General features: G+C 42.6%; 1 protein-coding gene across 2 annotated transcripts in view; it reads right to left on the bottom strand.

Annotated features, from left to right (window-relative positions):
• Positions 1 to 680: 680 nt before the first annotated feature.
• SVEP1 (sushi, von Willebrand factor type A, EGF and pentraxin domain containing 1) overlaps positions 681 to 27,681 on the bottom strand; it is a 128,921-nt gene continuing 101,920 nt past the window's right edge. The window contains exons 39-51 of one of the 2 annotated variants that reach the window (XM_066613523.1): positions 26,698 to 26,923; positions 24,433 to 24,588; positions 21,263 to 21,326; positions 20,429 to 20,602; positions 20,127 to 20,300; positions 19,194 to 19,367; positions 17,428 to 17,604; positions 15,712 to 15,882; positions 12,531 to 12,626; positions 7,618 to 7,713; positions 6,098 to 6,191; positions 5,273 to 5,333; positions 681 to 974 (exon numbers count right to left, since the gene is read on the bottom strand). In XM_066613523.1, the coding sequence (XP_066469620.1) occupies positions 5,303 to 5,333; positions 6,098 to 6,191; positions 7,618 to 7,713; positions 12,531 to 12,626; positions 15,712 to 15,882; positions 17,428 to 17,604; positions 19,194 to 19,367; positions 20,127 to 20,300; positions 20,429 to 20,602; positions 21,263 to 21,326; positions 24,433 to 24,588; positions 26,698 to 26,923 (1,633 nt within the window). In that variant the 3' untranslated portion in view covers positions 681 to 974; positions 5,273 to 5,302. Of the gene's footprint in view, positions 975 to 4,417; positions 5,334 to 6,097; positions 6,192 to 7,617; positions 7,714 to 12,530; positions 12,627 to 15,711; positions 15,883 to 17,427; positions 17,605 to 19,193; positions 19,368 to 20,126; positions 20,301 to 20,428; positions 20,603 to 21,262; positions 21,327 to 24,432; positions 24,589 to 26,697; positions 26,924 to 27,681 lie in introns of those variants that run through there. The other variant, XM_066613524.1, reaches the window with a different exon arrangement.

Raw genomic sequence — 27,681 nt, 5'->3', positions numbered from 1 at the left:
GCTGGGGAGAGGGGAATGAGCTAAATACCCTGGAACACCAAAACAGGTTTTTAAATGACCTTAACCAACTCAATCATTAGGGCCCATACCAACAAGATTAAGTTCAGTGTAAAGTCCTGCAAGACAAAAAATCAGAGGCACAAGTACAGAATGGGGGAAATCTGGCTTGGCAGCAGGATATATGAAAAAGATCGAGGTGCCTTGGGGCTCAGTTCTATTCAGGGCCTACATCAGCGGATCACGCAATCCAGTGTTGTTAAGTCCTGGTCTGGCGCTACAAAAGCTGCACTGCTGTCAGGCGCTTCAGGGCCACCAGCACAAGCAGCTGGAGGCCTTGCATCTGCATGTCAGCAGCTCACCAGATCATAGAGCTGGTAAGGTGGTGTCAAGGGCAACTGGATGAAGGATTGAGACGGGGAGCAGGCTGAACTAGGGGTGGGAGGACTTTGATGGCAGCGGCACATGCCAGCATCCTATTGCCCTTTTCCCCTTGGACTTGTGCAAGCTAAATAGTTGGTATGGGTCTGAGGAGACCCACTGATGGCAAGGCTGCTTATGGAGAGGTAAGTAGAAGTGATTTCCTGAGTTGTTTGTTTATTTAAGGAATTTATATCCCACCTTTCCACCCTGCTTAATGGCCCTCAAGGTGGCAAATAAAATAATATTTCAATACAATAAAAACAATGCTAAAAACATTTAATATAAAATAATACCATAAAAACAATAGGACACAATTGAATCAGTGTTAAAAGATGTTTCATAAAAGCGCCAGCCCCCCCCACCATCAGCATTTAAAAGCTTCCCTCAATAAAAAAAATCATGAGACCCCGCTGAAAGGACTCCAAAGAAGGTGTTCTAAGTTCCCAAAGAAAGGAATTCCAGACAGAGTGCCACCACCGAGAAAGCCGTATTTCTTGCTGCCATTCCCAATGCTTCTTCTGCTGGTGGCAGTTAGAAGGGCCTCCTCTGATGACCTGAGAGGACAGGTAGGATTAAATGGAAGGAGGCAGTCCCTCAAATACCCTGGACCTAAGCCATAAAGGGATTTAAAAGTCAAAACTAGCACTTTGAATTGAGCCCAGAAGCAATGGCCTAAGAGTCCCAACAACCACATGGGCAGACGCATTCAGCTCTAATTGCAGTTTCCAAACTGTCTTCAGAGGCAGCCCCAAATAGAGTATATTGCAGTAATCTAATCTAGATGTTACTAGGGCCATGGCCGGATGTAATTTTTACTTACCTTTCCTGGGCCATCTGGTCACCCTCTTCCCACCCCATCATAGCATGCAACACATGCACCATGTGTTCCTGATGCAATGAGTTCCTGATATGACTTTTATTTGCCTCTTCTGGGCCATCTGGTCACTTCCCACCCCCCCATCATAGCATGCAACACATGCTCCATTTGTGTAGCTGCATTATGCAGGCCTGTAAAGGATAGAATTGAGCTGCCAGCAGTGTGGTGCTGCTGCAAAGCTGGATTGCATTAACGGAGGCGTAGAGTCCAGATCATGAGAAAGAACAGTCCTGCTCTATTCTGCACTAGTCATACCTCTTCAGAATACTGCATCCAGTTTTTGGCACCATGTTTTAAGGAGATTGTTAAGTGGAACTTGTTTCAGAGGAGGATGACCAACAGCTCAATCCTATTGAAATTCCCTAGTGCTGATGCCTCAAGGCTAGCATGGCTTGTATTGGATCCCATGAGGGAATTTTGCAGTCTGGAGGTTTCCTCGAGGTAAAGGAACATTTATCCCCTTGACCTGGAGAAAGCTCCAGGTGCAGCAACAGGTCTACTTGGACCTGTGCCTGCTAAAGCAGTGGTGCAGGTCTGATCGGATCTTTGTTGGTGGATCTGATCCAGGAGTGGGGGCAGAATATGCCATGCTTCTATTAGAAGCTGCCTTGGCACTCTTTAGATTCAAAGGAAAGTGGAGTATAACTTATGAAAATAAAAGAGACTTACTCCTGAGTAAACATGTATCGGATTACACTACAAATTTTGCAATGCAGTCAGTTTTCTCAGTGAAGCTCCCCCAAGTTTCTTCTTTCATTTCAAATTTCTAGACTCATGTTTACCTGTTGGTATCTCTCTCCCTAGTTTTCCATCCAGGCATTGCTGTGGCTACTCTGCTTCCTTGGTCTCCAGCACTCTCGCTCTCTCTTTCCACAAAGGGTTAAAAAAAATGAGGCATGTTCTTTCTAGCTCCTTAGTGCATCATGAATAGGTATGGAATGACCTACTGGGCTTGGTTCTTCAATCTTTCAATAATCAGTGAGTTACAGGATGTTCCTCTGAGACTCATCAGGTTCAGCTATACTCTTCTAGTACAAAAGGAAGCTCAGTAAAGTGCTAGCAACATCTTATAAGCAAGTGCAGGTTTTGCCAGTCCTTCTATACCAATAAAATGGCTACAGGTATATGGTGAGGAAGGTGCACATCATACCTGGCTTAATGGGCTCTGTCATTGCTTCTGGGGAAGTGTAAAACTTGATGTATCACTGGTGGTAATCATCATAATCCAGTTCTGATGAGTGAGTGTCTAAAGACAGTGGGGTGTTTGGGATAAGCCTGTTCTCCATTTTGCTTTTTTAATCAAACTCTAAAGAGCATTATGTGTTCCTACGTTCCACCTCCTCTAGATTGTGGTTGATTTGGAGATAACAAGCTGTTTAATTATTCTTTTTGACTGTCAAGCCCTTGTGTGGCTTTGTGGCCATGGTGGCTTTTTTTTTTTTAAACATGGTCATTATGTTGACTTATACTATATGGCTATCAAATACAGAAAAGTCTGGCAAGAGACTTTTTCCCTCTCGCTGTCAGAATACCAGCTGAGCACAAAACCAGAGCAATTACAGGCCTACAAAATTGAGGGTCAGAAAAGTTTTTCCCAAACTTTATGGTGGTTTGATATGAATTTGGGGGGCCGATTCCAAAAATGGCATCCGTTTTGCCCTGTCACATCTAGTTTTGGAGATATAGTATAGCCTCATTAGTGAATGGTTCAAGCAGCTTTCTCATGAGGAAGCCATGGTGTAGGTTCTTGAAGCTGCTTGAACCATTAACTAAAGAGGCTATGCCGTGTCTCCAAAACTAGACATGATAGGGCAAAATGGATGCCATTTTTGGAATCAGCACCCGAAATATACCCAGGAATTGGTGTAATGTTTAAGGAAGCAAAATGTGTGTTGGCCTGTGTTATTGGAGGGACTGCTCATTTCTGAATGTGTTCAGAACACTCATTTCTGCACCAAATAGCAGCTTGGCATAATGGTGCTACTAGAGCATCTTTATAGAGTCACTGTTCATGTTGGGAATAAAGTAAAGATGCTGTTACAGTACCACTTGGGCCAAAGGCATGGTGCGATGGCACAGTGCAAGATACTGTATCAGCACAGTGGGCAGTGCATCCCATCCAAAACACTTATCTGCTGTGATTTACAGAGTTTTGCTTTGTTTTGACTGCTTACTTAGCAGGAGTTCATTATTGCTCAGATTATTATTCATCAGGTTTCTCCCCCCCCCCTTGTCTAGCAAAGTAATTTAATCATGCGTTTCCATGGTCACCAGCAACAATATTTCATATCACAAAATTCTCTCAGTCTTGCATACCACAGCCCTATAAAATGTAGGTTAGTTTTGTTATCTCCACACATTGTGGGTTAGGAGTGGAGCCGAAAGCCATTGTCTTGCTTAAGGACACTGTGGGCCCAATCCCATCCAACTTTCCAGCATTGATGCAGCCCCAAGGGAACAAACTTTACCTTGAGGAGGCTCCTTGACTATCCTCCCCCATACCACAGGATGTAGCGCACACCTCATTGGCACAGCTCAATCAGTGTTGGAAAGTTGGACAGGATTGGGCCCCTTGTGAGAGTAAATGAGAATAGCTGCTTCAGAGGGGTTAGAAGGCTCCCACTTCTTGCCTGGGCTACTAAAGGCATTCCTTGTCAGGATCATAAGGAAGTAGCTTACAGGAGTTAATGAGAAAAAAATACAAATTAGCATTACCAGTTCTAAATGGGGTGCAACTTTATTTACAAGGTAAAGTGCATCACACAGTTAACACACATGACAAGCAGTGACATAAATGACAATACATTATTTGCATTTAAAAGTTAAATTTAGAAAGTGATAGTTCCTCTGAAGGTTTAATACTGAAAACAAAAATCTAATGTTACCAATCAGCCTTTTTACCTCCAGGCATCACACCCTCACAGCACTGCTGTACTTGAGGGTTCTCTCTGGGTCAGCATTTGAACTCTGTCTCTTCACACATGTAAACTGGGAAGTGTACTAAAATGTGCCCATTTGGTTTCATTATCCCTCTCTAATATTATCCTGCCTCCCAGAATAGAAGAGTTTCTGCCCAAAATATAGTCATCGTGGGAGTGAGAATGTCACAAGGAGTAAAGGTACATACATTGCATGAACACAGTAGAAAATGGGGGAATTTTAAAGAGAGACAAGAAATATATATAAAGAAACAGGTCTATCAGTTCACACTAACTAAATAAAATCATCTCAACAACTAATAAAATACTGTAAGCTGTTTGAGTAATTCAGAGTCAAACCAAATGTCACAGGGGCATCATTAATGTCTCTGCTGTGTTCACATACAAAGTGAGGAATGGAAAGTATATGGCCTTAGCAGTAAAAAGAATGAATAAGAGAGGGGCATTGAATCTCCCCCCTCCTTTGCCTTACCTTCTTATCCAGCCACTTTTTCAATTCCTGGTTCCAACGCTAGAAATGAGCTGGGAATGGAGAAAAGTGGCTGGAACAATGGACTGATGGGAAGTTAGGAACAGAGTGGGATCAAAATGCCCCAATCCTATGTTTTCCTCTTATTGTTAAAGTAATACCTAACTTCCACATCATAAGTGAACAGGATGAACTGCTAAAAGGAAATACATGTCTGCCACTGACACATCTAGATTGACCCTAAACCCTCACCATCTTGTTTATTTTTGATTGACAGTGCAGCACAGGATACGCTCAGGGATTTTTTAACAATAAAAAAAGATTGAAAGGGCTCCCCCCCCATGTGGACAACATTATTTGTACATTTGTGTGTATTGACAGCAGCATATACAGCATAAATGATATACTTATGCATGTGGGAAAAAATAAAAGTGGTTTCTTTCAAAATAAAAAAGTATAAGAAATATAATACAAAATTTAAAAAAACCATTAAAAAACCCGCTCAAACACAATTAAAAAAAAACCAACTGGATTTGATTTTACAGTTCCTGGAATACCAAGGCCTACCGGATCAAACTCAGAATGTTCGTAGTTGCACTAAAAGTGGTGGTATCCAGATTTTCTTTTCCTAAACAAGCACAAAGACCAAAAGACAAAAAAAGTGCAGGCTGTTAAATTATACTATATGGAAGGCTATTAAATTTGAGGAAAAAATAATCAGAACATGCTACATCAGAAGACTTTTGGCCTAAAGTAGTTAGGGCCAAATGCTCTTGGGAGTCATCTTTCATGCACATATCATGGCTTGCATGAGGAGCTTAGTGCACAAGTACAGTGAGCCCTGGGTATCTTCAGGGAATCCATTCCAGGACCCCTGTGGATACCAAATTCCACAGGGTTGGGACTCACTTGGCAAACTGGACATGCCTTTCAGAGTCCTCTGGGACCAGATGGCACTTCTGTTCATGTCTGGAAGGTCTCTGAGGCCCTCCAGCCACAGGCTCACGAATACATTCAGATATGTGGATTCTGAGCCCATGGATAAGGAGGGCCCACTGTATAGAACAGAACTTCCAAATTATATCCTAACCTCGCCTCTCTGCATGCACACACACACACCACTGCCTGTATATTATAGTACCATGAATGCACCCTTAGCATTCATAAAGTGCTTTATTGGATGTTCAGATACATAATCACCACAATACTGACAAAAAGCTTTATAGAGTAGGCTAGCAGTCACGTTCTTAAATCTCACAGATGGACAGCTGAGGCTTGTTTATTTCTAAATGAACTACACCCAACAATCACACTGGCTCTAATGCATTTTAATGGTTTATTTCAGCCTTCCCCAAAATGTCAAAATTGTGGCCTGGGAAATAGTCTACTTACCTAGAACAGTCATGTCCACTCCAGGGTGAAGTGCAATGACATCGATTTGGTCGTATACATTTCCCACCATTTAAGCATGGAGACTGACAGACAGCTGTATAAAAGATGACGGATGCATGTTACCATTCAGTTATGGCATGTTCTGCACACCTATTATAATTATTCACATGGAGTAATATTCATGTATAAGTGAATTTTCCTGGTTTTACTGTGTGGCCATTATATGTACAGCAAGAAAAAGCATTGTTTTGTTTTTAAATGATGAATTTAGTACATCTACATAACTGTCGAAAACTTTATGGGATTTTAAAAATGTATGTTTCTAGATTTTAAAAAATGGCAAATACTCGTGGTCTACAACATGTGGAGCTTTGGAGTAGCATTTCCAATAGCAAGTAAGAGAGACTATTCCATCCTTCACAGCATTACTTCTACTTGCAGCAAGTCCAAGTGTTCTCAAGAAGACTTTCTCCCTAGAAAGTGAGTTTAAGATTGTGCCTCAGGGATGCCATGACAGCAAGAAGCAGCGGCTGTTTATTACAGGAAGCAGACCTGTTTCACCTCTTCAACTTTTGATGAGGGTACACTTTGCACGTGCAGATTTATGTCCGGGTAGCATCCCGTTTCCTTGCTCCAAAGAGAGAGTCCTTACTTTGGAGAAAGGGAAGCTGAGGATGCTACCCACCGAGTCTCAAAAATGAAGACAAGAAAACACAGAATAAAAACCTTTAAAAATTGTGAGCTACAAAGAACCACTGAAAAACTACAAGTCAGCTGATGATAAAGGTGTGACCTCGGTATTCGTGGATCTGATGCATTGCAATGCATTCTGGGGCAACCCTGGGAGGAGCTAGGAACCTCTGTGTGACCCAGAAATGGGTCATTAGTACTATTTTTAGCCAAGAGAGGCTTCGACACTGCAGTTTGACTGTGTGGGTAAGAAGTGTGATTTCTGTGCTTTTTTTTTCTTTATAAAGAGCATTTAAATAGTGACCCCAGTACCATTGGATTTGGTATCCACAGGGGTTCCAGAACAAAACCCCCATGGATATCTAGTTTGAACTGTATAATCCGATGAAACAACAGCTGAATATGGAATAAAGTTGGAAACGGGGGAAAAACACTGAAAGTCATGACCTTATAAAGAATATTATATAACTATCTGCAAGAGACAAATAATGCAGGAAAGAAGTTGACTTTGTATGAAAAGTGCCTAAACAACAATGAAATAGGTAGCTTGGCCAATAGCCTATCCACCTTCCTTGGTCTACCAGCCAGCAAAATTTCTTGTACAGACTGAAGTAGGCACATTAGGGCAGCACAGACGTACCCCTGGGCAAGGGAACAAATGTTCCCTTACTGGGAAGAAACCTCAAGAATTCCTCTCCCCACTTTTTGTTTTTGTTTAATTATGAAAGACTTTAACATACAATAATCTGAGAAGAAATAACAATGGTGCTTAATATCTAGGTCTTGAAACAGAGGAGCAAGACATTCAGACCCTAATTAAGCAGACTCACCCTGGTGGCAGCGTGATCCGGTCCATCCAGCTGGGCAACTGCACTGGTAAGGAGCCACACAGCGACCTCCATTCAGGCAATGCAGAATGCAAATTGCTAAAGAAAACCCAAAGGAGGTGAGGGAAATTAAGAGACATTAAAAAAATGCATAGGACAGGAAAATGGAGTACCAAACCTAAGATGGAGAACGCTTTAAAGCAATGTACGTAGATACAAATTTATGTGCACAACAGGAAAAAAGGAGATGTTGTGATTGATTTGGAAAAGCTAACAAGCCTACATGAAAACACTACAGATCAACATGAAGCACAACAGAGAAAACGTAATAAAAAAAGGTGGAAGAAGCCTTCAATATTTGTGATTGATTCTGTTTTCGAATCTAAAAAGATTTTAGAATCCACAGCTGATTCTAAAAGCAGCTGTAAAGCATGCTTGGTATACCCCTTGGCATCCTCTGTACAAGCTAAGATAGGTAAACAGTTCTAAACCTTTCTTCCAGGATGTTACAACCTAAGCTAGAAAAAAAAATGAACATCAATGGGTCTAGGCAGCTGTCTGTTTCTTTGCATATAAAGAGAAGCTGGAATGTGAATTGGAGTGGAAGATTACAAGGACCAGGAGCATCAAAGCTATCCCTGTGTTGAGGTTAAGTAAGAACGTCAATACTAAGGTAAGGAAAGGAGCTGTGGCATATCAAATGCAGAGCCAGGCTCTGCAGGGAGATGTGTGTCTGCTTCATATCTGACTGAACGTCTTAAGCAAATAAAAGGAGGCAGACTTAGAACAGTGCTTTAGGAAAGGCCCGTTCCACAATGAGAGAAGGCAAATTCCATGATCAGCACTGACAATTCAAATCTGAAGAAATCTGCCTACTTGTACAGATTGCAAATGAACACGGAGTGACTTCTAAGTATTTAGAATTATTTTATCAATCTTGTTGTGGCAAACTGTAAGAATGAGGGAACATAATATTTGTAGGTAATGCAGACAAAGGGCTGAAGGCCATTTAACACTCCCTCCTCAGGGAGGCACGTGAAATGTAGGTTTTCTCTGAATAATTGGAAAATTCTACCAAATTTCCTTTTCTTTTGTAAGCTGTTTGCACATTCTCCAGCTTTTCTCAGCATGAGTGAAGGTTAAAGTGAAGGTTAGAGTGAAGAAATTGAGAACTTCAATTACTGCAGGCTGGTATTACAATAGAAAGTCTGGAGCCTGGCTTTCCAGTAACAAAATCAGTTTTTTCAGAATAGTGTGCAACATGGCATTTACTGTACAATATTGGTAACTGAACAGTTCCATTCCCACCCACCCCGTTCTGACAGTGTGCCATCTCCATTTGCCTTTTCAACTGGAACACTGAGTGCACCTGACAGCTCTTTTTCAACCGCCTGCCTGCGTTGTGTTCCCTGAAATGCAAATTCAGGTTCAAGTTTTACACTCCTTTCTATTTTGTGGGTAATCAATTCACCTAAAATGCTAGCAAATGAGGACAGTGTGCACAGTGCACCAGATGCTCATTATGCACTGTGTTGCTGCAATGTATCTCTGATTTGGTTTATAGGGAGAACTGCTGTGACAGTGTATTTTACTTTATGACATTTTTCTTATTAGTTTCCATCATTCTGTTGCAGATAGGTGATTATGATTGGGGTATGCATAAAATGGCATGAACTTTATGGAATGATGCAGAAGAGTGAAGAACTGGGATTTAAACTTCTCACTGTCTTTACAGTTCTTGGGTTGATTCTAACAAATCCCAAAGATATCACTAACACTGAATCAACTAACGCTGAGTTTGTATGTAGACAAACTCCTTTTTAGCAGGAAGTCTGCTGTGAGGTTTGGTCATATATACAATCTTCTTCTCAGGATCTTAATACAGCAAGTCTTCACTTCATCGATAGGTTCTTGGAAACTGCAACTTTAAGTGATACGACTTATAATGAAACCAATTTTACTGTTGACTAATTGATATATGTAAACACGACTTATCAATCAACAATCAATCAACAGTTATGTTCCTACAGCATAATTCCGGTCATAAAAACATCACCAAACATCTAAATAATGACCCAAAACACTTCTAATATTAAACACTGAAATAAATGTGAGCTTTAGAGGCTGGAGAAAACCCACACGGACATGGGGAGAGCGTGCAAACGCCATACGGACAGTGGCCCTGGCAAGGAATCAGTTTTTTTCCCCTCATCAACTTTATAACAAAATGATTTAAAATGACTTTAAATGAGGACTTGCTGTATAAGAAAAACCTGTTTTTCCATTTTTCAGCAGAAGCCAGATTTGCTGGGAGGTGATTGGCTAGCCTTTGAATAGCTATGAAGTCATCCCCCACCCCATTTCTTGGAACAAATATTTGATTAAGTAAACATGCAAGGTGATTGAGGAAAAAGGCTGGAGGCTACACAAGTGTTCTTTGAGGAATGGGGGAGGAGAATCAGAGATCACCTCACAGGAAAAAACAAAAACTTGCCTCTGCTTCTAGGTATGCCTATAACCAGATTTAGAAATTCTCAGTTCTCAGAAAGGGCAGGGCAGTTTTTTGTTTTTTTTTAAAGTTCAAGGTCCAAACTGTCTGTGTAGTTAAATAAGCAGAAAATTTGATTTTGTGCATGGGGGGGGGGGAAGGGATGTGGTGAAATTCCGTACACATTTGCAGTGTTTTAAGTCTATACAGTAGGACAAAATGCCACTCCACCCATGTGGATTATGGGGATGGTGCTTTACTTGCCTGGCTTCCCCCCTCGCATATGAGGTTGGGCAGCTGAGCAGCAATTAGAGGATAGGAGGCTGGCGGAGATCCCCCTCAGCAGTGCAGCAAACTGAAAGTGCCATTCTGTTTGTGGACTCAAAACCCAACCCACCCACTCACCCTTAGGCTCAGACTGATGCCTCGTTGGTCATCCATTGTGGGGCGGGGGGCAGGAATTTCTGCCCAACATTGCATATACGCAACAGGGACCAAATGGGCCTTGCAAAAATGGGTTAAATGAAAGACATGGTGTGCAGTCAAAGTTGGAGCATCTGTTTTTGGAAACTCAGGCTCAAATTCCTGCTCAGCTATGATGCTCACTAAGTGGCTTGGGGAAGCCACTCTGTCAGTCTAAACCAGTGCTTTCCAAAGTTCCAAGCACAGTGGGATGTGATCTAGGCCCTTCTGTCTGCTCTTGCACCAGTTTGGCTCCAAATAGGAGCCACTCTGGAAGCACCATTACTTACCGGAGCCTCTGGAAGCCTCTTCTAGCCCGCTAACCCATTCTACAGGCCTCAGAATGGCCCTCAGAAGTTTCCAGAAGCCATCACTGGTTTTCAGAAGCCACTTCCAGTTTCCATTTGAAACCTGGAAGTGGATTATGGAGGCTTCTGAGGGCTACTCTGAGGTCTGCAGAGTGGGTTGGTGGGCTGGGAGAGGCCTCTAGCACCACCAGGAGCAGTGGCATAGCTAGTGGGGGGGTGGTCCGCCCTGGGTACCACCCTTGGGGGGGGTGTAACACCACAAATGTCCCAACACCACTGACATCATGAAGGTTAGGAGTAACCCCATCATGCTATATACCGTTGGATGTGGAATTTCCAGCGGAATGCAATGCAAAAACCCGGATTGAAATATCTCCTTTCCATCAAAAGTTATGGCCAAAAAACCGGAAACCAAAAAATGCATTGAACCCTATAGAAAATGAAACTGAGCCATATCGCATGTTTACTCGCGAGTAGGCAAACTTGCCATAGTTTGTCGGAAAGGGCAGGCTGAGAGGAATCAATTACACTAGAATGGTTCCCATCCAATGAAAGCAGCCCCCAAAAAACACCCAAGAAGGAAGTCCCTCCCTCCAAGCAGAGGAATGTATTGAGCCCTATGGAAAGCGAAAATAAGTCACACGGTCGCGTTTACTTGCGAGTAAGCAAATCTGCCTTGGCTCCTGGTCAAGTCAGGCAAAGAGGATTGCAAGGCTAGCTGCATGGTCTCCATCTAATGAAAGTGGAGCTCAACAAATGCTCCAGAAGGCAGCCCCCCCCCCCCCAAGAATAAACCAGAGGCTTGAACTGGTAAGGTGGGCACTAGAGAGGGCTGAAAATCTCACTGATTTATTTGTGGGGGGTGTTATTGCAGGCAGGCTACAGAGAAAATTCACTTGGTGAAACAGGGCTGGCTTCCCCTTATTTATCTGTTTTTCTTTAATTTAATTATTTATAATTATTTTATTTGCTTGATGATGTCACTTCCAGTTATGACATCACTTCCGGTGGTTCCTGGACAGATTGTCATTCTAAAACTTGGGTCCCAGTGTTAAAAGTTTGAGTACCACTGCCTTAACTCAAAACAGGCCAATGAGACATCGGCGGGGGTGGGGGAGTGGGGAGGCGTGTGTGACACCCTAGTGGCCAAAATTCTGGAAATTGTGGCTTTTAGGAATAATATAATTTGCTGCAGAATTTCATCCATTGCTTGTGGGGAAATATTCACTGCATTTGTTTTTCTGGTCATTATTATTATTCATCCCATGTCATGACTATTACTATCTCTGTCTCACCTACCTCACAGGGTTTTTGTGAGGACAAAATAAGGGGAGGAACCATGTACACCACCCTGAAGAAGGGTGGTAAATTAATTAAACAATATAATTAATAATTAATTAATTAAGTCATATGGGGTGACAAAAATTTATGGGCCCCGGATATAAAATCATCTAGCTACGCCTCTGACCAGGAGCATTGTGAACCACTGCAGAGGACAAGGGAGATCACAGTGCTGCAAAGCTTGGAAACCTCTGGTATAAACCATTTCTCTCCAAAGAGTTGTTTTGAGATTCAGATGTGTTGTTCTGACTCCATGGAGGAATCGTAGGATAAACGTAAAAGTAAAAACTGTGTTTTGTTAGGTAGAAGGTACATACGCTCTTCACAGAGACGCCCCATCCAACCATCTGGACAGGAGCATGCATTGGGTCGCTCACAGACACCGCCGTTCTGACATGGGAAACGACAAATTGCTGGAACAGGGAACAAGATCAGGTTAGAACCTGAGGTAGTCAAAAACATAAATTGTCCCATAGAGCTGAACGTATTCACAGTACATGTGGCACAAGGAGGTTTGTAAGCAAGCTAACATATATAAAATTATGACAAAGACAACAGTTTCCTTGCAAACATACTAAGGCTTTACACTTCCCTTGCTTGTAAATGCAATGTCTAGTAGTGATTATGTTTTTAGAAAGAAAGACCTCCATTTTCACCTCACCCATGAATTTACCCTGTGGTCTATGTCAAGTTACAGTCTTTGTTACAGCCACCTTCTATAACATGGTCATAATAATATTGGGCTATCTTTCAGGATTGCTAGAAGGATCACTGGGCTAATATATATGTGAAGTCAGTTCTACACTGGCAAATGCATGGAAATGTGCACAAGTGCACACCAATGTACTATGCTGCCCTCTAGTGGATGCAATGTTTGACTTATTGCTGCAGTAAACCCAGTTATTGTTCAAAAACCACTGAAGACCAAAGACACCTTCTTCCTCCTTCCAAGCACAACCAGAACCAACCAACCAGTCTTTGGTGAAGCAATAAAAAAATTAATCCTTGATGACTTAGAGCCCAATCCTAGGCATATCTACTCAGAAGTAAGTTCCACTGCAGTCAATGGTGCTTACTCCCAGGTAAGTATGGACAGGATTGCAGCCTTAGTGATACATTTCCCCTGCAGTGTTTGCAATATTTTAAAAGTCAAAGTTTTGTAAAGACGTTTTGTTCCTCCCATTGGAAAAAAAGTCACCAATATAGAAAAATCCACTTGTAAAAAAATTTAAGAAGTGAAAAGTAAGAATTCTACCTTATTGTTCTATTAGGTACAGGTGGGCCCTTGTATCGATGGATCTGGTATCCATGGTTTCAATTATCCACCGATCCGCACCCCCCCCCCCCAATAATGCTATTTCACCACTTACCAAGCAAAAATATTCTTGCTTTACAGGGTCACTATAAGCATACAAGCTTATAGCAATATGCAGACTGCCTCCTGGCAGCCTGAGTGCTTGAAAAGACTAGATCAAGGTTAAAGGGAAATTGTGATCTCAATAATTTAGCTATTTCATATTTCAAATTAAATCATATGAAACTACAACAAAGGAATTCACAACACAGCTTGGCTTTTAAGTATATCCTGACATTATGTCCTGTCAGGAGCAAGGGTTTGTAATTTTCTCTGCCCAGAGAAGACTACACGCCCCTTGATCCTGGCAGAAATGGATGGTTTTAGCTGCATTTCAAACAACTCCAGTTCTGACTTACAGTATCTACACTGAAGAGCAGAAGCTGTACTTTTAATTATAACACTAATATTAATGACTTGGGGCCCAATCCTATCTAATTTTCCAGGCCTTTTGCAGTTGTGCCAGTGGAGTGGGTACTGCATCCTGTATTCGAGGGACAGTCACTGCAACCTTCTCAATGTACGGGAACATGTGTTCCCTTACCAGGGAGCTGCACTGTCGCTACACCAGAGGCAGAAAGTTGGATAGGACTGGGACCTATGTCATCCATTAAAATATATTTTGGCAGACAACCTGGGACATTTCCTTGTACTACTGGTGCTCAAGGCGTACGTGATACACATGAGTCATTAATGCAGGCTGCTTTCATGAGCTTCTCTGATGTAGGGCCTTCAAAGGCTTAGGCGCTGGAGGTCTTTTGTTAGGCCAACAGCCTTCATTATTTATCAAGCACACTAAAAAGAACATGCCACTCTGACATCAAGAGAACACAGGATTTTTCTGGCACTTATGCCTTTGATCTTTTCTCTATTTTCCATTTTGGGGAAGTGAATTCCCAAAGCAAGTATTGGTGTATTGATAATACATAGTGTTTAACAGGTCTAGAATGGTTAAATATGGAAAATGACCTCCATAATTTAACATTTGTAGATGAACAGTATTTGTTGAGGATTGATAATCCCATGCGCTAGTTTAGTGGTGAGAAGGCCAGCAGAAAGATGGTCACATGCAGCATGTAGGTCCTCTCATTTACTATGAACATACTGCCATCAAGGTACAATATCTTCTGTATCTTAAAGAAAAATACAGGTTGGGCCTCATCATTGGCAGATTTTTCATTTGTGGATTGGACTCAACATGGGTTCCCCTGATCTGCATTGAGGCCCAAGCTGCCCCAACCTGCACCCTCCAGAAATGACCGAAGCTGAGCTCTGGTTGCATCCAAAAGGGGTTCTGAGGATCAGGAAGGCCACATGCCTCAGAATGCCTTCTAATGCCTCCAGGAGGCCTTAGAAAGTCACTTCAGTTTTTCGGGGAAAACTGAAAGTGACTTTCTAAGGCTTCCTGAAGGTCTCAGAACCCCTTCCAGACATGACCGGAGCTCAGTCAATCCTGAGGGCTTATGTGCTCAAACCTGCGGATCTGATTATCTGCGGGTTTTGACATCTGCAGGGGTTCCAGGAAAGGAACCCTTGCAGATGCCAAGGCACAACTGTATAAAGTATTAAGGAGCTCTAATATAGAAGACTAATCCCTGGAAGATGTTGCCTTACAGCACAGCAGAAGTGGGTGCCTGGTTGGCTGATGTTCCTTTCACACTGAATACCAGCTTTAGGAACTCTTCAGGAAAATTCTTGTTGGACAGCAATGACAACGTACTAGCTGCTTAAACCAGGGGTGTCAAACTCATTTCATACAGAGGGCCGAACTGCATTCATCATGCCTGCTGAGGGCCGGAAGTGATGACATTAGGTAGGAAGTGATGTTATTAAATAGGTCATAACCAAAAGTAAGCACTTTTTTCTCACTTAAGAACTCATTAGCTGCAAAAGACAGAGGGGAAAATACACAAATCTTGATCATATTTCAATATATGGGAGAGCCCAATTTTCATGTGGGCTGTCCTTTCAGCAGTAACACCTCATAAGAACCTCAGCAATGCTCAGAAGCCGAGAGCCTGAGGAATGGATAAAAAGCTTCCATGGGCCACATCCGGCCCCCGGGCCTTATGTTTGACACCCCTAGCTTAAACAGTGTTCAGAAAAGCCACTTTGGACTGTTATTCTAGCAAGCAACTACTAACCTTTGCAAGCCGGTGGGGTTGTCCAGGTTCCATTCTCTAAACAAACACTTCTAAGGGAACCTTCCAGCATGTACCCACTATAGCATGAGTAGGTCACAACATCTCCATACTGATAAAATGTTCCACGGACCAAGGCATTTTCTACATGAGCAGGAAGTCCACAAGATATCTCTGTAAACAGAAAAAACAACCAAAAGGTGATTAACAGCGCAATCCTATCTTGCGCTGGAACAGGCAGGCAAGGAGGCCTGCACAGTATCCAGCGCAAGATAGGGCCCCCAAGTGGCTCAGCTGGAGGTAAGGGGAAACTCTTCTCCTTACCCCTGGGTAAGCCACTGCAGCCCCTACGTGTCTCCTCCGACTTGCGCCTCCTCCAGAGGTGGCATAAGAGCCGAGTCCAAGCCCCATCTCCTGCCCGCCCTCTCCCCGCCCTGGAATACCTCCCGCCTCTTCCCTGCCCACCCCACAGCCTTGCGTTGACTGAGCTCGGCCGACACAAGGCTCCATCCCCAAGTTGGCGCAGAGTCGACTCTAGAGGAGACACAAACATGCTTTACAGAACGTTTGCGACCCTCCTGGGCTGATGCAAGGGACTTGTGCCAGCCCAAGGGCGACTCTGGATTGCGCCCTAAATGTCAGTTTAACAACATGACATACAACACAGGACTATTGACGGTGTAAATCAAAAGACTGTTGGAAAAGTCAGAATATTTTCATGAAATCCCTACAGAATATTTTCCATACACTATAGTTAGACCAGCATTTGGATATACATAAAAGGCCAACTGAAACTATTTTGTTATCCTGGTGAAAGTTAAATACACATCACCAACCACCTTGTTATGTGTAGTAGCAAAGATTGGGTTTTTTCCTCAAGTAATTGCCCTTTCCTTCTTCCATACAAGTGGGCAACATGAGGGGATTTTTGTTTCACTTTTGTGAAATGAGGATAAGGGCGCAATCCTAACCCCTTACGTCAGTGCTTTCCAGCACAGGCACAGCGGTGCCAATGGGATATATGCTGCATCCTGCAGTTGAGTGTCACTCACGGAGGCCTCCTCAAAGTAAGGGAATGTTTGTACCCTTACCTCAGAGCTGCATTGCCTTTATGTCAGTGCTGGAAAGCACTGACATAAGGGGTTAAGATTGTGCCCTAAAGGAATTACAACAGAGAAAATGGGACAGAGGATGCAGACAATTGTCTCCATACATCAGATCATGTTGTTCTTGGATCTGATGGAGGGGGGTGGCAGATTGCATTCCCCTTAGAAGACTTTTCAGATTAGGCCAGAGCTCCTGGGATTCTGTTACCTCTGGCAGCCATCTGAATTGCCTACTGGATTGGGCTTGTCTTGAACACAAATGCCAAATGCTGACCCAAAAGGAAAAAAATGTTCTGAAGTGGAGAGACATAGACCAGCACATATGTCCCAATAGCACACAGTAGGGAAAACAATGTTCCACTCACTTACATAATACAACATATGCAATGCTAAGTTTTCACAGGCAGAAGGCTAGATATTGTTTCAAGACATGCCTGCTTCAGATCGCTACTGACATCTGTTGGTACAATCATCAGCACTTCTGTGTTTATACATGTATAAATATGTATCAGCTTACAACATCTCTTTGTTTTGTGGAAAGAATAGCGGCTTGATATTAAAAACCATTTATGATAAAAATAAAAACAGAAATGAAATTCATTCCCATGCTTACTTTCACATTTAGCCCTAGTTGGAGTCCACGTCTCATCGGGATTACAGGTAATGACAGACTGTCCTCTAAGGTGATAGCCCTCTCTGCACTTGATAAATACTTTTTGCCCAACGTAAAAAGTTGTCTCTGACAGGAGTGCATTCTCTGGGATTATAAAAGGCACAGGACATGGGTTTGCTGTATAACAGTGAGAAAGGAAAGAAAACGGGTTAAAATTCTTTTATTTCTTCCCTTTATCAAATTACATAATCAACCATGAGAAATTAGATCTGTGACAGAGAGATGTGCAAAGTGACTCAGGGAAAAAGCGAAGGAGGAAGTGGTGTTCCAACACTTCCCTCTCACCTGTATTCCCAAATGAATTACATCCTAATCCTAAAGGTGGCACTGCCAAAGTTGTTACTACTGCATCCTACAGCCCCATGGCAGCAGGGGCCCTTTCCCCAGGGGAAAGCCCCAAGCCCATAATGGGGCTTCTCAAGGTTCCACTGGCTATTTTGCTGGCACAGAGTTGAGAGACTCCATGTCAGGCCTTCCAGCCTGACACAGAATTTAGGATTCAGTGAAGCAGAGCTCCGCTGATCCCCCCCCGCCCCAGTTCCTCCTCTGCCCTCCCATCCAGATACTACATACCGCAAGCCAGCGCTGCTCGAGTGCCTGCCAGCCCTCCGAGCATCGCTGAAGCTCAGTGCCAGCAGCCCCTTCTCTCTGCATGCCACAGATGTGCCTTACAGCACATCTGTAATATCCAGTGCCAATGGTACACTCATACCACTGGCACTAAGGCGCTCAGAATTGGGCTCTTAATTCCCCATGCTCTGGGTCAAAGCTGCTATTAGCATTGCTGTGTAAAAGAGATACAGATACCTGCATTGTGCTTATCTCCACCCCTTCCCCTAGTAGATTTGTGGGGGACCTTTCAAATGGGAAAACTTCTTCTGGGGAAAGCAAATACCCTTCCCCTTGTATGGCTGCCTTGGGTGAATTTGCCCCCTCCTCCAGCTCAGCAGCTTTTAAGCTTTAAGAAATCTGATCATGAATCATGTGTTCTTTTGTTCACAGCACTTTGCTGTTCTCAAAGTTAGGGATTACCAGTTAGGGTAAACATGGCAAACGTTGATGGGTCAATACCACGTGCTTTCTACAAAATGAGATGATAGGGAGGCAATTTGCCTTTCTCAAGAGAAATTATTGGTCACTATGGAAAGCTTCTGCCATGTTGGTCAGGACTTATTATTGGTCAGGTGCATTATTATTCAGCAATGAGACTAGATGTAGGTCAAAGTGTAACACAGTGTGCTTGTTAGTAACAGCTCTGAACATGTGCACTACTAGACATCTGGAGCCAACTCAAATGTGCTGTCTTTGTTGTGGTAAAGTTTTCTTTGGAGACTAAAAGTCCAATACTAACTAACTTTCCAACACAGATGCTGGCATGCCAACAGGGTGCACACAGCATCCTGCAGTCATGAGGCTTCCTCAAGGTAAGGGAACATTTGATCCCTTACATTGGGGTTGCATTGTAGTTGCTTTGGTGATGGCAAGTTGGCAGGATTGGGCTGTACACCACATTATAATGCAGATCAAAGACCATTGGTAATCTCTTAGTTACTGGGAAAATCAAGATAAATCTGTGTAAACTTTACTGAGGGGAGTAGATACTCCATATAAGAAGTTCTTGTGAAAAAACAAAAAAAAAACGCACACCAGAATTCAGATTTTGGATACAGAAAAAACCAATTTCCATTATTAAAAAAAGAACACACGTTTGCATAGAGGAATTGGATGGCTCCAAGTTCCAGCGTCCGTGCACTTTGCAAGAGGCTCTCCTTCCAAGCTGTACCCTCTGTTGCAGTAATATGCAGCCCTGCTGCCAACTGTGTTGTTTTCATAGAGAGCCTTCCCATTCTCTATAACTTCAGGAGTGTCACATCTTGTTTCTAAAAAAGGATATGTTATTTAAGACAATTCTTTTCCAATCAATAATTTACCAACAGAATGAGTCTCCCAGTTGAGTCTTTGTTCCCACAGTAGCAGTGGCATTACTGGCCACTGCCCGGCCTGGGGTACAACCCTGGGGGTGCCACTCCCTATCTGGAGGTGTCACCCCCCCTTGCTTGCTGCCTCCCCCCCCCCAAGGCCTTCTCAGGGCCAAGGAAGCCACGCACAGCCTCTCCGACCCTCAGAAGGCCTTATAATGCCTTCTGAAGGTCAAAAATTGTCACTTACAGTTTTTGGCTGAAAACTGGAAGTGACCATTTTTGGCCCTCAGAAGATCTTCTGAGCACTGGAGAGGCTACATGTGGCTTTCGTAGCCCTGAGAACACCTCTGGGTGGGAGCCCTCAGATTGGCCCACCAGGACTGGTGCACTGACTAAATGCTGTGGTGGGGGTGCTGCTAGGGGGGCTGGATGGTGGCATGGCGCTGCCTCCCTAAGCCTGCTCCTGGGGCATTTGCACTTCTCCCCCCCCCCCAGTAAAAGTGCACAATAGAGTATTAAAGACATAATGCCTCCTGCCTGAGAAAGCTCCCTGAATACCTCTCTGAACACCTATTCCAGCCCGTGCAGATATGGATATCTTGAATCTGGATTTCTTGGTTTAGAATAAGTGCACAGTATGTCAGCTCCTAGAACTGGTTCATTGGTGCCCTGCTTCCCCAGCTACAAGAAAACCAGAGCACATAAAAACATTATCACCTTCACATGATGGAAGCGATTTACTCCAGGATCCATTGGCCAAACATGTGATGTTCTCAGGTCCAACCAAGTGATATCCAAAATTACATACAAATGATATGTTACTCCTGTATGTATTTCCTACGGCTACAGAGACTGCATTTTCTACTGTTGGAGGCGATTCACAACTTATGCCTAGAAGAGGAAAGAATAACCTGTCTTCATAAATTTCGTTGTATTTATTTTCATCCATTCTCTTTTCTTCTATTACTTCTTCCTTTACAAACAAGGCAAAGAAGTGGCATGTGCCGATCTCTACTTACTCACACACGTAGGGGCTGATGGGTTCCACTTCTTGTTTACATGGCAGATACGTCGACTTGGCCCATGTAACTCAAATCCCTGATTACAAGCGTAGAGAACTTCACTTCCCAACAAGAAATCTTTGCCAATTATGGATCCATCATCTATTGGTTCTGGGTGTCCACAGGATATCTCTGACAACACAGGTGATAACTTTGTTTTGATTTTTAAAAAATTTTAAACAGACTTTGGCTGCAATCCTAGGAGTAAGCCCCACTGACTATAATGAAACCTAAGTAGACATGCATAGGATTGGGCTCAAAAAATACTTAAAACATTCATATTGCTCTGACAGAACTGTGTTTGCAGATGATCAATTACTAGAAGTAGCCTGTAAACTTTGGGTGGGGGAAGAAATGGGGGGCACAAGCTCCACTGAGTCTGATTGGCTCCTTTATTCAAGAATACACAGCACTGTAGCCAGCATAATATTTGCTTGTCTCTGGTCTGTAACCCACCCCAGGTCCTTAGAGGGCGAGAGGGCCATCCCCAGTATTAGCGGTTTCACACAACCGTGGAGGGTTCAGGAAGAGAACCTCTGCGGATACCAGGGCATGCCTGTACAATAACAAGAAGATAGGTACCACAGCCACTTATTAGTTACCCTTAAAAATCCCAGAATTTATCTTGCTCCATTTGAATTTAATTATATTTAAACGCTATTTTAAAGAAGCCGGGATTCCCTATATAGCTGTTAAAGTATTCTGTGCAAAAAGAACAACCTATTCTCTTTTCTCTGAAAAAGCCATTCTCAAGCTGAGTTTGACATGCAATAAAATTAATGCCCAGCTTACTTCTGCACACTGGGGTTGCTCCACTCCATAGTTTGTCTACTTGACAGATACGTTCTGCATCACCCTACCAGACAACAGAAAGATATTGAAAATAGCACGCAATATCAATCATTTTGTCATATTCTTGTATTCTTAGCAAAGCAAAGAAAATTGCAAGTCAGTTTCTTCTAATTTCTGCATGGTTTAGTTCAGTGGTCTTCAAAGCGGAGACCGCTGCACACCCGCAAAAGCTTCTGTGGCATGGACAGTGCTTACCATTCTGCGGGAAAGCCTTGACTAAGCACCTGTTTGTCCCCAATCATTGTGTCCAGTTGCTTTTGGCCTCCAATGCCCCAGCAGGCTTCGTGCCCAGATTTCTGGGCAGAAGTGGCTGAACGCAACAATGATTGAGGGCGAACGGAGGTGCTTTGTCAAAGCTCCAGCGCGGAATGGTAAGTGCCAGTCACGTGGGGGAGGGCTTTCTAAGGGCGCCGGATCCAGCCTGCAGGTCGCGGTCTGGTTTAGTTGATATAAGATTCCACTTCCCACTAAAGCCAATGTTGGATTACAATAAATTGAAGATTAACTTTTCTCTCAGCTGTTACATGGTAGTTACATCACCTTTCACATCTAATTGGCTGTTCCTTCTTCTGAAGTTGTATCAAATAAATATACACAATTTAATAAAGAAATACTGCTCAAGTTCTTTACTGTTTGCCTTTCAAAGAGCAGTGAAGTCTTGGTTTCTGCAGATAGCTGCTTGGAGGTGAAAAAATGACTTTGGCTGCAATCCTGTACACACTTGTGGGAATGAGTTCCACTGAACACAGTAACTTACTTCTGAATAGATGTACACAGACTTGTGCTGCATGAGTCTCTGCTCCACTAATATTTTATATTTTGAGTCTTTTTTGCTGTCTGTTACTTTATTTTACTTGCTTTTACACTGCTGCTATGGTAAACTGCCTTAAGGGTAAGCTGCCTCAAGGGTAAGCTGCCTTAAGAAAGACATAGTCTGGGAATTAGAGGGCAGGTCCTCTCATGGACTGAGAACTGGTTGAAGACCAGAAAACAGAGAGTGGGTGTCAATGGGCAATTTTCACAATGGAGAGAAGTGAAAAGCTGTGTGTCCCAAGGATCTGTCCTGGGACCGGAGATAGGGGTGAGCAGTGAGATGGCTAAGTTTGCAGAAGACACCAAACTTTTCCAAGTGGTGAAGACCAGAAGTGATTGTGAGGAGCTCCAGAAGGATCTCTCTAAACTGGCAGAATGGGCAGCAAAATGGCAGATGCATTTCAATGTTTTAAAGTGTAAAGTCATGCACATTGGGGCAAAAAATCAAAACTTCACATATAGGCTGATGGGTTCTGAGCTGTCTGTGACAGATCAGGAGAGAGATGTTGGGGTGGTGGTGGACAGATCAATGAAAGTGTCGACCCAATGTGCGGCGGCAGTGAAGAAAGCCAATTCTATGCTTGGGATCATTAGAAAAGATATTGAGAACAAAACGGCTAATATTATAATGCCGTTGTACAAATTGGTGGAAAGGCCACACCTGGAGTATTGCATCCAGTTCTGGTCACCACATCTCAAAAAGGACATAGTGGAAATGGAAAAGGTGCAAAAGAGAGTGACTAAGATGATTACTGGGCTGGGGCACCTTCCTTATGAGGAAAGGCTACGGCGTTTGGGCTTCTTCAGCCTAGAAAAGAGACACCTGAGGGGGGACATGATTGAGACATACAAAATTATGCATGGGAAGGATAAAGTAGATAGAGAGATGCTGATTTTAGAAATGGGCTATGTCAGAATGCCAATGCAAGGGAGGGCACCAGGATGCAGGTCTCTTGTTATCTGGTGTGCTCCCTGGGGCATTTGGTGGGCCGCTATGAGATACAGGAAGCTGGACTAGATGGGCCTGTGGCCTGATCCAGTGGGGTTGTTCTTACAGCGTAGCAACTTTTTAAATTAGTGGTCTTGAGCTTTTGGAAAGGTGAAGTATAAATGTTGTAAATAAATCAAATAAATTTTTGATCAAATATTTATTTATAATTAACAATGACTGCTCACCAGATGTGCTAGAGGGAATTTCTAAATTTTTACTTTTGGTGATTTCCAAGCCTTCTTAATGTAATTTGTCAAAAATGTTGATATTTTATGTTGAACTGTAAATGTTTTATTAGTAATTTAGTATCTTAACTCCGTTTTTGATAAATGGGATTAGGACTAATTATGTTTGCTTTTATGATTTCTCTATCTATGCCTAATAAAGGTTTATTCATTCTTATAATAAACAAATTTATTTATTTGAAAACCAGTTCTCATAATTGTGAGCAATAAGCTTGTACTTGGAGACCTATTCCTTTGTAGTAACTTCCTCACAACACACTGCAAGCATATATTTCATCCTTTGCCAAGAAAGCTGGCAGTAGGTGGCAGTAGTAACATAATTTCAAAATACAATGAAATTTCCTTCACACCTTTACTGGTTAAACTCCAGAATTTGTGTGTGAAAATACTATTCTGGTTCTCAGTGGGGGTTTTTGGCACCCTAATCTAATATACATTTATAAACACACAGCAAATTCAGGGTGAACAGCATCTTGAGTCTTTTTGCACTCTCTGAAGCTTGCCGCTTGATGAGAGCTGTGGCACTTGCTTGATGTAAGCTGTGATGACCTCTAAGCCAGCCACCCCTGCACATAGACACCCTTCAAAATTGATGTGACATATCTGTATTTTATTCTCAATTATTTATTCAAATATTTAAATAAAAGTCTCTTTACCCAAGTACAAATGATTGTGTCAGAAACTGCCCTACGAATGAGTGACTTGATGCAAGTGAACTAAATGATCAGCTCCCTTATCCAAGGGCCACATTAGATGTGCCCACAAAGGCATACTACATAAGTAAGTTTCCCATCTGAAACTCTCGTTCTTTTTTTTGTTAGAATTGGTCAATTTGGGGGGGGGGGTGATCCAGCTGGGACCAAAAACAATGGAGAAGGGGAGGCTCACTCTCCTATGCTGTTTTAGAGATAAAAAATCACCCATCTGAAGTAGCAATTTACCCCTGAAGTGGTGATCTGAGAAAAATCAGGGCTAAAATAACAGGTTTTCAGGTTAACAGGTTCTCACAAAATGTAGATCATATTAACCAGGAGACCACAGAAAGGATTTGATAGACTTACTTGTAACTCATATCCAGAACTGCATTTATAAAGAACTGCATCTTTGAAATTGTATCTGTTGCCAACTAAAATTCCATGTTTTGGAACTTCGGGCTTTCCACAGGACACAGGTACACATATATCACTTGAAAATAATGGCATCCAGTCACCATTATTCTAAAAGAGGGGACACACACAAACCAGCTTTAGGGCTTACTAAGCAATACTAAAGCAGTAAAAAACATTCTTCGTACCATATAAATCACAGGCGGTATTAAGACTAGCAAAGGGTTGCATGCTCAGAGCAGGGATTTCGTTTTCTTTTCAAAAGAGCAGTCCCATAGTACACTTTGAAATTTGCTTTGAATAAAATATTGTTGCATTTTCAAAACAGGTGGCACTGTGGTGCAGCATTCTCTGAGCTAATGATTTCCCACAACATGGTGCCCATACAGCTCTTGTGCCCATACAGCTATGGTGCCCAAACAGAGCTTCTTTCAGCCCAATCTTATCCCCCCCCCCATTTCAGCAAAGTCAAACTGGCAAATGGGGCTGGGCAAGGCCAAAAGACCAAAGTCAAACTCCACAATGGGGTTGGGCCAGGCCAGGAGTCTTCAGTGGGGAAAGGGGATTTTAAATTCCCTTACCCCTGCAAAAGCCTCCTAACTCACAGTGGGTCTTCTCAAACTTGCACCAGCAAGTTTGACAGCACAAGACTGAGGAGAGAAAGGGGGTGGGGAGGCTGCTGCTGGAGGGATAAGATCCGGCGCATGCCATCTGCAGCGGATCTCCCTGCTCCCGTGGCCTCCCCGCCCCCATTATGCCCTCCCTGCCTGGTTTTGCTCCTCCCCGCCTCTGTTCCACCCTCCTGTCACCTCTCATGTCATCTTACTTGCTCCAGTGAGTGGAGACATTGGTGATGGTTGGAAAGGACAAGCCTTCCCGCTAGTGCTTCCAGCAGTGTGCTATCTCGCACACTGTCAGAATGCCTTTTGTGACAGGTGCTGATTGCTTTATGGCCAGTCAGCGCTGTCATGGGAGCCTCGCTGCCATCAGGCAGCAAGGTGAAGATTGGGTCTCTAGTTTTTCAAACAGAGAACATGTGTCTGTATCCATGTTTGCAAAGGTAAATGCACGCAAAACTACTTCCCCTGTGAAACAGAAAACAGTATACATGCATCAGAGTGCGTACTGTGGTGTACGTGCAGTGGTTCTCTAGATTGCAGGCCACATTCTTGGAACGAGAAAAATTGCTTGGAAAATACATGATAGGTAGCTGAAAACTATGATTCTTACGTCAAAAATTCCAGGTATTCTTTGGAAATCACTGGAATAATCAGGTTACATAAAGAGCTACAGAGCAAACACTAGAAGCAAAAGCGTCCTCTAAATTTCAACATTTCATTTTTACTCAAGAACTTGGAAGACAAAATCTGCCTAATAATAGAATTTACTTTGTTTTGAAAGTAACATCTTAGTCACAGTCTGGTGTTGCTATGAGGATATGAGAGGAGATGATTATTTCCAGATCAATACTTTTTTTTTTTTAAGAGTAGTAGTTAGGTTTCTGGTTAGCAAGAGAACTATTCTCTGTAAAACCAGAGTAAAATCTGGCCTCTTGTAATGAATTCAGCAGGCACGGATAATATTAGAAATATAATACATGAACCTTTTAAAACAAAAGGCCAAACTGATGTTAAATGCATCCTTTTGTATATAGACACTAAACTTTACTTCTAATTAGCAGCAGTGAGTTTGTGGTTCATATTTTTATTGGGACCATGATAAGTAGGTAGGGGGAATCTAAACCTTTGTGCTATTTCCCCACTGAAAATCACTCCCAGTGGCCATTTAAGCCCTAAATCACATTTTGGGTGTTAAATAGCTATATAGAGAGGATTTTGGGTGGGAAATGGAAATGAAAGTACGTATCACTCTTGTTTTTTTATCGTTTTGAATATTTGTATACAATTTTCCAACAAAAAGTTCACAAAGTATTTTACTTAGCAAAACCAATAAGAAAGCTATTTCCTGCCCTGGAGCAATCCCAGTCTAAAAAATACACGAGAGACACTAGAAACAGCCGCAGTTTGTGAATGCCCAGTTAGCAGGTGTTAAATAAGTTTAAGGGTCAAATACACCTGACCTCTCTGCCACTGTCCTGATCCAAATCACAGCCTTGCACAGCTACAAATCATGAGTACAGTCAAGCCTTTAACAATAAGATGATATGTTTTATATCATGCACACTATGACCCTAAAACAAAACAGAGGATAAATCTTTACCTGGCATGTGGAAGTGCTTGTCCCAGTCAAGAGATAGCCTTCTGAGCAGGACAAGGAAATGCTCTCATTTACAGTAAATTTGGTACCAGAAGTAATGACATTTGTTATATTTGCTGGCAAAGGACATTTTCTTGGGCAACAGGACATACTATCTGGGGACCAGTGTCCATCTTCCTGACAGGTACATGTATCAATTTCTGTTTCCATCACATAGCCTTCCAGACACCTGGAAGGCACCAACATTAAAGGCACACTTGTCATCAGCAATAAGTGCATCTTAGATACAAATAAAAAAATTAAAAATCAGAGATTCTCAAAGTCATACCTCTATTTTTTTTTTTTTTTAAATATCTGCCCATTATTCAGAACAAGGAGTAAAAAAACTTTGGCAACTGGGCTAGGGCAAATTATCATGCCAACAGAAAGATACAAAAGAAACAAAAATACCATAAAATAAGGAGAGAAAATATAAGCAGTCATGATGATTCAAAGGAATCATGAAGCAGAGAACTAGGATTCACATTTCACAGAAGTCTTCCTTAGACTTTTTTTTTTTAATGGGGGTTGAATACACGAGAGACATCTCAGCTAAAAGGAGGTAACACCTTGGCTTGTATTTCATAATGGAGAGGTCTATGGACATGATCCCCCACATCCAGAAGACTGTCTCAGTGCAGTGATTAGTGATGGACAACTTGTGCAACACCAAGCCTTCTCTGCTGAGTCCTTCGGCTAAGATTTTTGACTTGCCCTGGACATGTATTAAGAACAGCACAATGCAGTATTCCTAGAATTCTACAAGGGCAAGATGGTACAAGAGCCCCAAACCCCTTGCCTCCTTATGTAATATTTTGTAGCAGTATTGCCTGTAGCAATCTGCACTGGAGACCCCCTGAGAAGTGATCTGAGTCCTTTCAGTTCTTTGAGTACTGTAAGCTGTTCTCAGAAATCTGAAAGCACAATTCAAACAAGGACCAACTGTTG

Source organism: Tiliqua scincoides, chromosome 2 (assembly GCF_035046505.1).
Source record: "Tiliqua scincoides isolate rTilSci1 chromosome 2, rTilSci1.hap2, whole genome shotgun sequence".
NCBI lineage: Eukaryota > Metazoa > Chordata > Lepidosauria > Squamata > Scincidae > Tiliqua > Tiliqua scincoides.
This window is presented reverse-complemented; position numbering and strand designations above follow the sequence as displayed.